General features: G+C 45.0%; 1 protein-coding gene across 1 annotated transcript in view; it reads left to right on the forward strand.

Annotated features, from left to right (window-relative positions):
* The first annotated feature begins 1,743 nt into the window (after positions 1 to 1,743).
* The window catches only part of glud1 (glutamate dehydrogenase 1), a 53,031-nt gene continuing 39,354 nt past the window's right edge, over positions 1,744 to 15,420 (forward strand). Inside the window, exons 1-4 of the mRNA XM_033012776.1 lie at positions 1,744 to 1,880; positions 2,525 to 2,580; positions 5,616 to 5,679; positions 13,790 to 13,884. Coding sequence (XP_032868667.1) covers positions 1,817 to 1,880; positions 2,525 to 2,580; positions 5,616 to 5,679; positions 13,790 to 13,884 — 279 coding nt within the window. The 5' untranslated portion in view covers positions 1,744 to 1,816. The remainder of the gene's footprint in view (positions 1,881 to 2,524; positions 2,581 to 5,615; positions 5,680 to 13,789; positions 13,885 to 15,420) is intronic.

Consider the following 15,420-nt stretch of genomic DNA (forward strand, 5'->3'; position numbering starts at 1 on the left):
AAGGGGTTCCATGCCAGTGAGCCACATGAGTGGCAAGGGTGGGGGGTAAAATTGTGTAATTTGTGTAAACAGTATTGAATGCATGTATAGCCTCCGAGAATGTCGATGGAGTTTTGTAAGGATCATGTATTGTACATTTATTTCTCGAATAATGTATATTTTGAAATAAAAAAAAATGGATACAGACCCTTCAGCCCATTGAGTTGACACTGACCATCGATCACCTGTTCAAATTCGTTCTATATTCCACTTTTGCAACCACTCGCGCGACACATTAGAGACAATTTGCAGAGGCCAATCAACCTACAAACGCGCACGGTTCTGGCATCGGGGAGTAAGCCAGAGCACCAGGAGGAGACCTACACGGTCACAGGGAGAACATACAAACTCCACACAGACAGCACCCGAGGACAAGATCAAGCATGGATCTCTGGTGCTGAGAGGCAGCAGCTCCATAAGCTGTGCCACTGTGTCACCATTAACTTAAGCAATTGGGATAAACAGTGACAAGTTCTTGACTGCAGGAAAATGTAAGGCAATATGCAAATACTAACTTCCAAACTTCAAAGGTGGTGTTTGGCTAACAGTAAAGGGCCTGTCCCACTTAGGCGACTGCCAGGGACTAGTTTTAATGGAATTCACCTACGACACCTGGCGACAGCCTTCGGTACAGCAAAAATTGTCGCCACTATTTCGACATGTTGGAAGTTTTGTGGCAGTCGTCTGTAGAAGCCCAAAAAATGGGACAGGCCCTTAAGGAAAAGCAGTAGGATTTGCAGATCTACTGGCTCGGATCACATATCTGCATTCCCGCCATGTGGCGTTGTGCATGGCAGTAGGCAATTATAGCTAATGGAGGAGATGGTTCACAGTATTCACAATGTCAGGGTTCGACATGTGCAGCCCTGCAGTCATGAACTTGACACTGTTTATCCAAATCGCCTTAGTTAGTGCTTCAGCAATTATTGGGCTGCTCCAACACTATGTGCAGCCATTTTCAGAAATGCTGAATAGGTGATCTGCCTCTGTTTTCTTTTGAAAAATATAGTTTCCCTTCATTACAGAAATGGGTCTTTTGCCAATTTGAGGCACTCCATGCGATTTAAAGTAATGACTGAGGATGTAGCAATAGCTATGGGATTGTACGCAGTCCCACCTGAAACACTGAAAACTTGCTCCACCGCATATCAAGCTGTTCCTCTATAGTTACAACACTGCCATCTACTTGATAATGTGGAAAAATGCTTGATATATCCTATCCACAGAGCACGACAAATCCAGTCTGGCTAATGATCACCCATTCAGTCTATTTACAATCATTAACAAATTGCAAGAATTTATCTCTGCTTTGCTCTCGGTATCAACCTGCTTACTGGTACTTGCTTTGCATTTTCTCTGGATGCCTCTGCTCCAGATTTCACTCTAGTCTTGGTCCAAAGTTGGACTAAAAGGGTGAATTTTATGATTGCAATGCCATCATTGTTTTTAACATGAATGCAACATTTGACAGTGTAGTGTCGGTACATTCTGATAAACTGAAGGTGGAGGATTTCAAGGGGAAATTGCTTTCTAGTTGAACTTGTCCCTTGCATAACAAAAGATGGTTGTGGTCACGGGATGCTTGTCTTCTCCGTCCCAAGAAAGTCCCAATTCATCGTCCTAGGCTGAAACATCTTTAGTTAGTTAATGAATATTGAAACCAAAACTGCAGATGTTAGTAATCCAGAATAAAAATAGAAAATGCTGGAAAAACTCAGTTCTTTTACTGTGGAAAACTTAAGTTTGTGTCTGATTACAGGGATCCGTTACAGCATGGATGTCAGTGTGGATGAAAGTCAAAGCTCTCGCCTCTCTGATGACGTACAAATGTGCAGTGGTCGGTAAGTGCTGTGACCTGTGTACTGACTCTCTCAAAGTGACTTCCGATATATTGAATGGTTAAACGCCAGTCATTGTGCCACCCAATTTTATTTTAATCTCTTCGGAAAAAATGACCTCTGGAATTATCTTTTAAATAAGCTCAGAAAAATGTTTTGCAGATACTCGAAATTCATTTTCTAATTAATCAACTTGGAAGATGCAGATTGGAAGTTGTACATTTTTCCCCTTTGATCATCCCCACCAACTAATTGCATGATGAATTGGTTCAGATTGCAAAGATTCTTCTCTGTGTATTATCAAAGTGGCCTATCTCTTCTCCTTTATTCAATTGTAAGCACTTGATGCTAAGTTTATGCAGTGGAAGGCTTATGATATACAGCACCAATGTATAAACGTTAATGAAAACTATTAATTATTTGCTATATTTTCTGATTCTGGAGTGAATTGTGGAAGTTTGACTAGTTTAATCCTTGAATGGACGTAACCTCTGTCTGGTTTTGAATTTTTATATTTCATATTTTGAGGGGAGAAGAGATTTGGTGAATTGTACTTTTAGTTTGATTCTATTGCCATGTGCTTCTGTTCAAACCTCTCTTATCATCTGATATCTCATTTGTTCTCTCTTGTTTTACCTGTGATCTAGATGTACCCTTTGGTGGTGCTAAAGCTGGAGTAAAGATTAACCCTAAGATGTACTCGGTAAGTATTTGCTGGTCAGTTTTCTTGCACAAATTCAATTTAAACTTCTATGACCAGTCGCATGCCGGTTGATAATCGGGTCATTCCTTATTTGTAAAATAGTCCAAAATAAAAATAATTCTTCTATCCATCCCCTATTTTGCATGATTCAGTTACATTCCAGGGAGTGTTGACGTGCTTTTAGATAGGCACATGGTTATGCAAGGATGGCGAGATATGGATCACATACAAGCAGATGAGATTGGTTTAACTTGGCATCATGTTCAGCATGGACATTGTGGGCTGAAGGGTCTGCTCCTGTACTGTACTGTTTCATGTCCTATGAAATTTTCAAAACTGAGATTGTCTTATGAGGCAAAATGAGATTTGTTTTGAAATAACTATTTAAATCTCTCCAGTCGGTGGGGGGGTAACATTATTTGACATGCAAGAACCAGACAACCAGAAGATTGAGGGGGGATCTTATAGAAACTTACAACATTCTTAAGGGGTTGGACAGGCTAGATGCAGGAAGATTGTTCCCGATGTTGGGGAAGTCCAGAACTAGGGGTCACAGTTTAAGGATAAAGGGGAAATCTTTTAGGACCGAGATGAGAAAAACATTTTTCACACAGAGAGTGGTGAATCTCTGGAATTCTCTGCCACAGAATGTAGTTAAGACCAGTTCATTGGCTATATTTAAGAGGGAGTTAGATGTGGCCATTGTGGCTAAAGGGATCAGGGGGTATGGAGAGAAGGCAGGTACAGGATACTGAGTTGGATGATCAGCCATGATCATATTGAATGGCGGTGCAGGCTCGAAGGGCCGAATGGCCTACTCCTGTACCTATTTTCTATGTTTCGATGTTTCTAACAAGGGTTTAAGGTGAGGGGGGGGGAGAGATTTAATAGGAACCTAAGGGGGGAACTTTTTTTTTTACACAATGGGTGGTGGGTGTTATAGAACGGGCTGCCGGAGGAGGTAGTTGAGGCAAGTTGGGCCGAAGGACCTATTTCCATGTTGTATGACACAATGACTCCAATAGGAATGGAGGTTATAAGAAAAATTGCTGAAATTCTGAGGTGGTGTTGCAAGGACTTGCGCAGCAAACTGAGCAGCATCTATGAAGAGAAAAATAGATTTGACTTTTTTTTTTTAGACATGATATGGTAACTTTCTCTCTCCACAGACGTGACCTAACGATTATTATAATCGCTTACTGTAGATATCAGATTTTAATTCTTCCTCCTGTCAGGCTCATGGTCTTTATTGATATACTAGAAATGAAAGGCTTGCATTTATATTTTACTTGTGTCATCTACTTCCGAACACTCTACAGACAATCAAATTTGTTGTATTTACTGTTATATGTTGGGAAATGCAATGGCCATCTTCTCCTACTCCAAGGTAATGTCAAGGGATTGTTGTCTTACTGAGAGCACAGTGGACTACACAACTTGTCACCATCTAGTTGTAGTTGATGAGCTCTGACGCTCTCTCATCGCTTTTTAAATTTTACCATTTCCTATTTGCATACTTATAAACAGGTATTTTCAAACATTATAGAGATCTAGAGCACAGAAATGGACCCTTAAGCCCAACTCCACCATGCCGACTAAGATGCCCCATCTGAGCTGGGCCCAGTTGGCCCATATCCCTTTAAACCTTTCCTATCTATGTACCAAGTATCTTAAATGTGTAGGAAGGAACTGCAGATGCTGGTTAGACACAAAGATAGACTCATAGTGCTGGAGTAACTCAGCGAGGCTCTCGAGAAGGGTCTCAACCGGAAAGGTCACCCATTCCTTCTCTCCTGAGATGCTGCCTGTCCCGCAAGTATCTTAAATGTGCCTCAACTCCGTGCTCCAGCAGCTCATTCCATATACTCACCATCCTCTGAGTGAAAAAGTTGCCCTTCAGGTTCCTATTAAATCTTTCACCTCTTGCCTTAAACCTGTGTCCTCTAGTTCTTGATTTCCCCTAGACTCCAGTCACCCGGCACCTCACCCGCGTCTAACGATAATTCATATATTTTCCGAAGACTTGACTGTCTATCCTCTGGCTAGACTAACCAATGTCCTTGGTATTCTCTGTGTCTTGCCTTCTATATCTAGAATTGAAGTTGGGCAAAATGTAATATCTCAATGCCATGTTCAGTATGGAGCCCAGTAAAGTCCGACTCCCTTTTGAATGTTTTTAATATTTGCTCCAACCAAGTAGTACATCGGCTTTAACAGAACACAACAAACTTGAAGGCAGAAAGTGGAACCATGTCAGGTTTTATTTTTGAAAATTATAAAGTTAAATTAACTGCATTATTTTCATCCAAGCTTTATCGTTTTTAGTTAATTTTATAATATAATTGTCTATTTATATTCTTTAGTATTTCACTTGTGTTCTGATGTCTTCAAACAATAGATGTTCTTTATTTTACCACACCACTGTATAATATTTTGTATCGTTCTAATTTGTCCGTATATTTGATCAGTTTAAGGTGACGAACAATTAATTCAGTAAAAAGTACTTTCGGATGCTTGTATCTCAGTTGCAGTAACTTGCTACTTCTAAAATTAAGTTTTGAATTAGTTAATTGGGTAAAGAGTAAAGCCCCTGTCCCACTTTCCTGAGTTACTCATGAATCCTCCCGCTTTTTCCCCTTGATTCAAAATCTGGGAATGTCCGTAGTGGGTCTGTAGGAGTCCGTAGATATTTCGTAGCGGCTCATAATGCCAGTCGTAGGTACTCAGGGCATCAGGTAAGTCAGTACTTTTTTTCAGCAGGTTGAAAAATGTCCACGAGTAAAACAAAATAGCCCCGAGTACCTACAGCTGGCTATTATCGTAATTCTCCGAGTTTGAATCGAGGGGGAAAACTCGGGAGAATTCGTGAGTAACTCGGGAAAGTGGGACAGGGCCTTTATGCTTTGTCCAATATATCTTGTCAAAAATGGTTCAGATATGATTGAATCATAAAATTGGTCCTATAAACAAGTCTCATTCCAGTTTGTTCGCCATTTACTCTGTCCAAGACTGACCAACTTTTTACACTGTTGCAGGATACAGAATTAGAAAAAATCACAAGGAGGTTTACTATTGAGCTGGCAAAGAAAGGATTTATTGGTAAGTTTGTGAATAATTCTTCTGAACTTGCCCCAATACGTACTGTGAATTTTACCGACTGTTCCAATGTGCTCATAAGGCAACTAGCACTATACACGACCCCATTCCCTCTGGGGTGCATTCAGCAGCACTAGAGAAATATACATTTCACTTCATTTTCTGCCCATTGGATTTGTGATGGATCTTGACCATGGAACAAGAGACGAAGGGGCCAGGCAGTCGATGGGCATTGCGTGAATTTGAGAGGGAAAATATACCACCTGGGCCAAATGCCAACTTCGGCGGTTAAAGCAAGGATAGATTATGTTGATCAGGACTTTGGGTTGGGTGAAGAAGAATTCCGTGGGAGGATAGGGATCTGTAGTCAATGGAGAGCTTGTTGAGGGAGGAGAGGAAAGTGGTGTTGGGCAAAGGAAGCTGGTATGTAGAAGAATCAGGGACTGATTTGATTGGGGGGGGGGGGGGAAGAGGGGAAGGAATGAAGTTAGCGGTCAAGGAGCAGCTGAAAGGATTGACCTCTGAAATGGTGGATCGGCTGAAAGGATCAGTGTCCCTGTTTTGGGGGTGGGGGGGTGGGGGAGAGTGGTGATGCATGTTGAGGATTTTGGAGCCTGGCCTCTGAATGGGAGTGGAGAGCAAGACCGAGAGAGGGAACCTAAAGGCTCTAAAGGTCCCAAATATAGCTGAACCTTGTATTAGTTTTGGGGTATTCCTAACTTGAGCCCAATTTATCCATGTTCTCCAACAATGACTTTTGCCACAAGCCACAGAATCTCTGGAGTGATGCTAAATCACCTGAAGAGGTGGTTGGTCTGTTTCACTGCAGCAACAATTACTTTTTGAAAGTGTATAGGGGTCAAAAGGCTCCACTAATGTAGGAGTGGATATTTTGGTTCAGTAATGTGAGATGGGTCTCATTGCACATTGGATAAATAGAGATTCAATGGATCCTAGGCATTCAATAAAGAGACCATCGGATCAGCTAAGTCTAATAAGATAAAGTATTTTAACACTGGGCTACAGAGAGTTTGCATCTTCTTCTTTGGAGATGGCATTTAGGTGACTGCATCGAGTGCATGCAGACTTGGAAGTTTGGATCAAATCGCACGGGATGTCGTGATTATCCATTCTCAATGAACCCGTGTGAAAGAATTGGGATGGAGGTGGACTTGTCAGGGAGGAAGTTTGTGAAGAATGTATTGTGAAGAAGTGTGAATTGTGGCCGTCCTGTTGGTAAACCAAGACAACAATTAAATCTAGAAATAGAACAGTTGTCACAGCAAGATTACTGGTTTGTCCTAAATACTCAATAATCTCTCCCTCATTTTGAAATACTTCCGTTATCACGCTGCTACTTGGTGCTGTTTCCTCCCTTTTTGTAATCTTCCTCCTTGCTGAGGTAAGTGCAGATTACAGACATGTTAGAAGCCTGCCATCAAATTGTTGGGAAGGTACACAAAAATGCTGGAGAAACTCAGCGGGTGCAGCAGCATCTATGGAGCGAAGGAGATGGGAAATGTTTCGGGCCGAAACGTTGCCTATCTCCTTCGCTCCATAGATGCTGCTGCACCCGTTGAGTTTCTCTAGCATTTTTGTATATCTTCGATTTTCCAGCATCTGCAGTTCCTTCTTAAACAAATTGTTGGGAAGGCCTGGACTGAAAATAGAACAAACCAATTTACATTATTTTTAATCCCCTTTGCTTTGTCACAGCCCACATGTCAGTACCTGCTGGATTTGCTTGGAATGTAATTCATTCCAGTGGCACTTAGCACACTGTCCGAGCCAGCCGAACCCTAACCTGGTATTTACTTGCAGCTCAATTTCTTTGTTTCCCTGCAACTCTGCAGTCTGTGACTAATTCCAACAGTTTTGTTCTTGCTGTAGCTGAAATTAATAACAGGATTGCAGTAACATTTGGGATGCTGGCCTAAAACAATCTTGTCGGCAGTGTAGAGGAAACTTTTTACCAAGGAATACCATGGGACTCATTTCACAGCTACTTCACCCACTGGTCCTTTGGCAATGCAAAACTTCGACAGTTACGGTTGTCGGATGTTATTTGGGAAACTATTGATCAGAATCAAGTCTCTATTTTCCTGTTCAAAGGAAAAAAGATTTCTCTCACCAATGCAATCTATTTACATCCACTATAATAATAATGATAATAATAATAATAATAATAATAATAATAATAAATTTTATTTATGGGCGCCTTTCAAGAGTCTCAAGGACACCTTACAAAAATTGAGCATGTAGAGGAAAAACATGTAAGGGGAATGAAATAAATAGTAGAGACATGACTAGTACACAAAGTAAAGACAGAATTCAATACAAAACACAGTATGAGGCAATTAATGCACAGATGAAAAGGGACGGGGACGTGGGGCTAAGGATAGGCAGAGGTGAAGAGATGGGTCTTGAGGCGGGACTGGAAGATTGTGAGGGACACGGAATTGCGGATCAGTTGGGGGAGGGAGTTCCAGAGCCTGGGAGCTGCCCTGGAGAAGACTCTGTCCCCAAAACTGCGGAGGTTGGACTTGTGGATGGAGAGGAGACCGGCTGATGTGGATCTGAGGGACCGTGAGGGTTGGTAGGGGGAGAGGAGGTCAGTGAGATATGGGGGGGGCCAGATGGTGGAGGGCTTTGTAGGTGAGGACCAGGATTTTGTAGGTTATCCGGTGGGAGATGGGAAGCCAGTGAAGTTGTTTGAGGACTGGAGTGATGTGATGCCAGGATTTGGTGTGGGTGATGAGTCGGGCGGCTGCGTTCTGGACCAGTTGGAGTCGGTTGATGTAGGTGGAGCTGATGCCAAGGAGAAGTGAGTTGCAAACCGACTGACTCCCACGGTTATCTGGACTACACTTCCTCTCACCCTGCTCTGCAAAGACGCTATTCCCTTCTCCCAATTCTTCTGCTCCCAATATTAGTTTCCATTCTAGGACATCGAGATGTTCTCTTTCTTCAGTAAACATGGTACAGGTGCACAACCTTTTATCCGAAGATCCAAATAACGAAAACCTCCGAATAGCGGCCATTTTTTCGGTCCTTGAAGAAAGGTCCTTGAAAACGTTCACCGAGGGCGGCCCGCAGAGGTGACAGTGGAACCTCCGGTCGGTCCTCGAAGAAAGGGGAACTAAATCCCCATTCATAAAAGAGAAGGTGAGGGTATATTGCGCGGGAAGGTTAATAATTGACAATATGCTGCTGCCTGCCCGCTGAGTTAAAAAGTTGCCACGCAAGACTCACAATACACTGTGTATCGTGAGTCTACCGTGGGAACTTTTTAACTCAGCGGGCAGGCAGCAGCATATTGTCAATTATTAACCTTCCCGCGCAATATACCCTCACCTTCTCTTTTATGAATGGGGATTTAGTTCCCCTTTCTTCGAGGACCGACCGGAGGTTCCGCTGTCACCTCTGCGGGCCGCCCTCGGTGAACGTTTTCAAGCGCAAGCACGGAGATCCCAGAGACCCACAGCCAACAGCAGCCCAGCCCAGCCCCGCTCCAACTCCAGAGGAAAACTGCAAACTGGCCGGAGACGTCAGGACCACCAGAAGCCGTTCCCCGAGCTGCGCCCCCTCATCGGGACACCGACCCCCAGGCCCACTGCAAGCATGGAGATCCCAGAGACCCACAGCCAGCAGCAGCCCAGCCCCGTTCCAACCAAAGATCTTTGGTTCCAACTACAGAGGAACCTGGGTTGCGGATGACGGGGCGCAGCTCGGGGTGTCGTAGGGGCCCATCAGGGACCGGGTTCCTGTTGGTCTTGACGTCTCCAGCCACCTGCCATCCTCCGGGAACTGTACCGCCCTTGCAGGAGAGTGGGGTTGTTTGCAGTTGCAGAGGGAGGGGGCAAGGGCGGTACAGTTCCCAGTCTCAGCTCCAGTCCAGGGGGGTGGCCGGAGACGTCAGGACCAACAGGACACCGACCCCCAGGCCCACTGCAAGCACGGAGATCCCAGAGACCCACAGCCAGCAGCAACTCCAGCCCAGCCCCGCTCCAACTCCAGAGGAACACGTAGGGGCAGAAGCTGATGGTGTGCAAGGTACGTCTTGTTCTTGGGGTGGCGGATGAGGGGGCTCAGCTCGGGCTGTGGGCAAACTGCCACTTGTCGCCGTAGCGGCCCATCGGGGAGCGGATTCCTCTGGAGTTGGAGGGGGAGGGGGGTATTGTGCTGTTTGATCGCCCCCTGCTATCCCAGGGACAGGGAGACACAGCGGCTTTTTAGACTGGTGGGCAATCACTTCCAAAGTTCTGCCCACACAGTCAGTACACCTCTCCTACACTGCATTTCATACAAACATTTATTCTGCAAGAAAAAACTACATTGAAGACACAAACTCGCGACCGAGTAACTGCCAGGATCGAGGCGCAAACTCGCGACCTAGCTCGGGGATTCAAGAATCCCCGAGCTAGGCCGCCTAAGGGCATGTAGCCCCGCTAGGGTGACATGAGTGCGAGAGGTGATTCAATGCTGCGGGCACATTTACAAATTCAGGAATTCATTCAACACACTGTATTTCATACAGACATTTATTCTGCAAGAAAAAACGACATTGAAGACTCAAACTCGCGACCGAGTAACTGCCGGGATCAAGGCGCAATCTCGCGACCTTGCGGATGTGAGCCGAGCACTCTACCACTGAGCCAGCCATTAAAATCTACGCTAAAAAATGTCCATTCCGAAGACCGACAAATTCTGAATTACGAAAAGTGTCTGGTCCCAAGGCTTTCGGATAAAAGGTTGTGCACCTGTATTCCCCCTTCTGTTGTAGATGGATCCCTCCGCGCTTTTCCTCTATCCCGTAGTTCTGCGGTTCCTCCCCCTCCCCCATAAGGTTCAAGGATAGTGTTCCCTTGCTCCTCTCCTTTCACCCCACCAGCCTTCGCATCCAACACATTATTCTTCGACATTTCCATCCCCTCCAACGCGATCCCACCACCGGTCATATCTTCCCGTCCCCACCCCTTTTTGCCTTCCGCAGAGACCCATCTCTCCACAACTCCTTGGTTCACACCCCTTCTCACCCAAACCACACCCTCCCCGGGTGTTTTCCCATGCAACCGCAGGAGATGCGACATCTGTCCCTCTATCTCTTCGCTTGCCTCCATCCAGAGACTCCAGCAGTGTGGGACAGGTTTACTTGCCCTGCCTCTAACCTCAGCTACTGCACCCAGTGTTCCCGATGTGGCCATCTGTACATCAGCGAGACCAAGCACGGTCTCGGCAGCCAATTCGCTGAACACTTGCGCTGGGTCTGCCTAGGCCTAATGGATCTCCCGGCTGCTAACCATTTAAACTCCCCTTCCCATTCAGGCCTTTCTGTCCTGGGCTCCTCCACTGCCCGAGTGAGGCTCCACACAAAGTGGGGGAACAGCACCTCATATTCTGCTGGGACAGCTTACAACCCAACATAACGAATGTTGAATTCTCCAATTGTATCTAACCTATCAATTCCCCTCCTTTTCTTCCCCGCATTCCCCTTTTTCCCATCCGTTCCTGTGCCCCACCTAGACTACCACCTATTTCCCCCCCTCCCCCCTCTATCTGCTTTCCTCCCTCGAGCTTTGTAATTCACAAATCTTCAACCCTGGGTCATACCTTCAGCTTTTATCTCTGGTCTTTGTTTCAACCACCATTCTATCAAACCTTCCCCACTGCAATGCCTTGTTCTGCCTCTCCCCTCTAGCTTTCTCCTCTCCCTCTTCCACAACAATCGGTTTGAAGGGTCGCGATCTGAAACATCACCAACCCGTGGTCTCCAGAGCTGCTGCCTGCCCTGTTAAGCTACTCCAGCACTTTGTCTTTTTGTGTATTAAGCATCTATCTTTTTTTTGTTCCCCTATTTAGTTTCATTCATTTGAATATGCTGGAATAAATTTATTTATGTTTTGCATGCCATGGACCTGAATCCTGCTGGAGTTTTCAGTATCCATAGTTACTTGGCCAGAGAGTAAATGTGCCTGATTCATACCCTGCCTGACATTCCCTTGGTTACTTTCCAACACTACATATCTCGTACCAATTTGAAATAAACCTTGACTGACATCAAAATATGTCTTGTTAAACCTTGTGCTTGAAATATCAATTTAGCAATGGCCAGATTTGGTTCTCTAATGCATCTAAAACCTATTGATTAAAACAGAAGATAAAAGCTTTAAGGTGCAGTAATATTTGTGCAGAATCTTACTTGGTGGGAAAATCCCTCAAACTTTCCAAAGGGTTCTCCAAAACCTATTTTAAGGTTGCTGGGTGTCTGTGATCTCTCTGCTGAGATTTCTTAAATATAACCATTTTTAGCTGCTTCATTCCATTATAATGTCAGAAATGAGAACTTCATTCATTGTACAATTTCAGTATAATATGAAGCTCCTCAGCAAGTGGAGCCACCTGTGCCCGCATGCAGTAAGAACTAGACAACGTTTGAACATGGCCTGATAGTGGCTTGTAGCAATCACACCACAAAAATCAGGGAAAAAATAAAGCCATAGCATCTCCCAAGAGAGTCTAATCACCCATCCCTGAAGGCATTATTGTCATCAAGTTCCCCAACCATCCTCGGAGTCCGATGTTTAAAGTGACTGAGTGTACGTGTATTTTGGTGAATGAATAGTCAAAGGCTGGATAGAGTGGATGTGGAGAGGATGTTTCCATTAATGGGAGAGTCTAGGACCAGAGGCCATAGCCTCAGAATAAAAGGACGTACCTTTCGGAATTTCTTAAGTCAGAGGGTGGTGAATCCGTGGAATTCAAGGCTGCGAGGCCAAATCAATGGATTTTATAAAGGCAGAGACTGTTAGATTAGTGATTAGTGTGAGTGTCGGGGGTTATGGGGAGAAGGCAGGAGAATGGGGTTGAGAGGGAAAGATAGATTAGCCATGATTGAATGGCGAAGTAGACTTGATGGGCCGAATGGCATAATTCTGCTCCTATAACTTATGAACATGAGTGATTCGCTTTCAACAGCCCCAAAACCATTTCCCCACCTACTTAATTCGTGTCAGATATTTGACAGTATAGTTTGCTCTTGCCTGGATAAGTGCAGATGCAGCAATACTTGAAGTCCATGGAATCCAGCACCATAATGGCACCCTTTCTAGGACCTTGGACATTCATTCCCTGCACCACTAACATACTTGCTGCTGTGTGTATTATCTACAAAATGGTAACCTGCGAAGACAGCACTGATGGCATCTCCCCAAGTCTAGACGTTCTGCCATCAAGAAGTGCTGAGAACAGTAAATGTATGAGCATGCCATCGCCTGCCAGTTCTCCTCTGAGCGGATTGCAATACCAATGCTTCTGAATCGGTTAATGCCGTTTCTAGTCGCACTGGCTATCCTCACCGGAGAACTGCAGAGGTTCAAGAAATTGGCCCGCCCCCAGCTTGGTGCTAGTTGGTTGTGGGAATGCAATAAAGGTTTTCTGGCGATGCCCATATCCTAAGTATGCATTTAGCTGGTGGCGAGTCATCTTAAATCACTGCAATTGTCTCGTGAGGATATTCAGTGCTACTGGGGGAAGCTTTCACATCTGAGTTGTTTGGAAGTATTCATCCTATCTGTGGAACATAACAAAACCAACAAGTTTATTAAATGGGAGGTACACAAAATTGCTGGGGAAACTCAGCGGGTGCAGCAGCATCTATGGAGCGAAGGAAATAGGCGACGTTTCGGGCCGAAACCCGACAGAATGGAAAGTTAGAGTGTATTTGTCACTTGCATATGAGCGGACTCCAACCCAGAGTTTTTCCCCAACTGTATGATGACTAATAGCCAGTTTTGACACCACACGTGATGTGTGGTTTATTATGTCACCGCGAGAATGTTGAACTCATCTTGCTGTCCTGGCAAAGTGCCCACATGTTTCAGATGTATAACGGAGGTTAAATTTGTCCATTGGCTGGACAGCCTGAGAACAGTGGCTGTTCACATGGAAAGGAGAACTTGGCTTGAGGGGGAAGCCAGCAGAAGATGTATAACTGGGCTCCATTGTTGTATGCAGTCAGTTTGATTTTTTATTATGCGACCCTGTTCTATAAAGTGAGATGTTTAAAAGTTTTTTTTAAAATTGAGGATTAAAACGTGTGTGTTTGCCCTCTTAGGACCTGGTATTGATGTGCCGGCCCCTGACATGAGCACAGGTGAGCGCGAGATGTCTTGGATCGCTGACACCTATGCCACGACAATGGGACACCAGGTGAGTGGACGAGGGGAAGTGAGTGGACAGTGATCTTTTTTGTTGCTTCTGCATCAATTCATTCGATTAAATGTTAGAAAGTCTTTAATTATTCAAGACAAGGTTATTTATTGAAAGTGGATATGGATTTTACAATGGGTTAATTCTGACTTCCAGATTCTGGATTTGAATCTCTCATCAGCCAAGAAATTGCAGGGCACAAGGTGAGCAAAAGAGCATAGAAGTAGAAAAGGGTGTCAATAGATTACTGTCGTCAGTATCAGGCTGCTGATTAAATTCAAGTATAACAAATAATTCCATTCTCTACCTTAATTAATGATAGCATTGGCTGCGGAACTGAGGGGGGTGTGGGCTGCAGCCCCTCCCTTTTTTTGGCGAGACACGCTTCATAACCCAAAATTATCCGTCCCGCAGGCGTATTTTTCTCTTCTTCTGAGGACCTCTGACATCCAGAATCTTAGAACAAGCGCACAGTGATCGCGGCAAAACCAAACATCAGAGAGAGGAACTCCGCTCTATGATCTTTGGGCAAAACCATGACAAGCCGTGGCGTAAACCAACTGTTCCCCCCCCCCCCCCCCCCCCCCCCCCAAAACCCACCCTCCCCTCCACTCAACGGTCCATCACAGCGTGGTTCATAGTCGAGATATGGGGCAGTGAACGAAGCGCTGTGATTAGCCGCCCAGCGGGAGGGCGGGAGGGTGGGCCCCGAGAGAGTGAGTTAGTCAGCCCCAAGAGGGAGGGAGAGTGAGGGGGGGCGGGGGGAGATGGGGGATATATCCTCCCACCTTTTAAGTTGTGGGATGGCCTGTATTATCCCCCAGTTTTTGGAGGTCAAGCAACAACAAAAAATAGTAATTGTGCCACCCTTCCGCCCCCCCCCCCCTCCCAGGCTCGGCCGCTCTTCCCCCTCACCGGGTACCCCCGAGGCCGGTGATCAGTGATCGCTCAGTCCCCCCCCCCCCCACTCTGAAAAACGTTCCGCAGCCCCTGGATAGTATAATAATAATATCTTTTATTGTCATTGCACGTCAGTGCAACGAGATTTAGTATGCAGCTCCAACCGATGAAAAAGAAAAGTAAAATAAATAAATAAGCTGTGTGTCGTGACCATCTGAAGGAGACAGTCCATGGGGGGTGGTGGGCACTCAGCAGGGCCGGTTCAGAGCCGCTATAGCTCTTGGAATAAAGCTGTTTCTGAGTCTGGAGGTACGGGCGTAGAAGTACTGAAGGAAGTGAGAGTAGACGATGCGTACATGCCTGAGAATGCATTAAACTGAGAAGTGAATTTTGCTCAAATATATTAAGGCCCTTTACAAGGCAGATGCTGTAAAAATGGTTTCCCTCGCAAGGAAAACAAAAATTAGGGATCAAACATTTAAGGCAGCAACATTTGTGAATCATTCAAATTCTCTGCTTAATCATTTTGAAGACAAAGTTGACAATTTCAGGAGACAATTAGGAGATTGAATGAAGAAGTTGAGGGGTAGGATTAGACATGTAGAAACAAGGAACTGCTGATGCTGATCTTATTGA

The sequence above is a fragment of the Amblyraja radiata genome, chromosome 37 (genome assembly GCF_010909765.2).
Source record: "Amblyraja radiata isolate CabotCenter1 chromosome 37, sAmbRad1.1.pri, whole genome shotgun sequence".
Classification (NCBI taxonomy): domain Eukaryota; kingdom Metazoa; phylum Chordata; class Chondrichthyes; order Rajiformes; family Rajidae; genus Amblyraja; species Amblyraja radiata.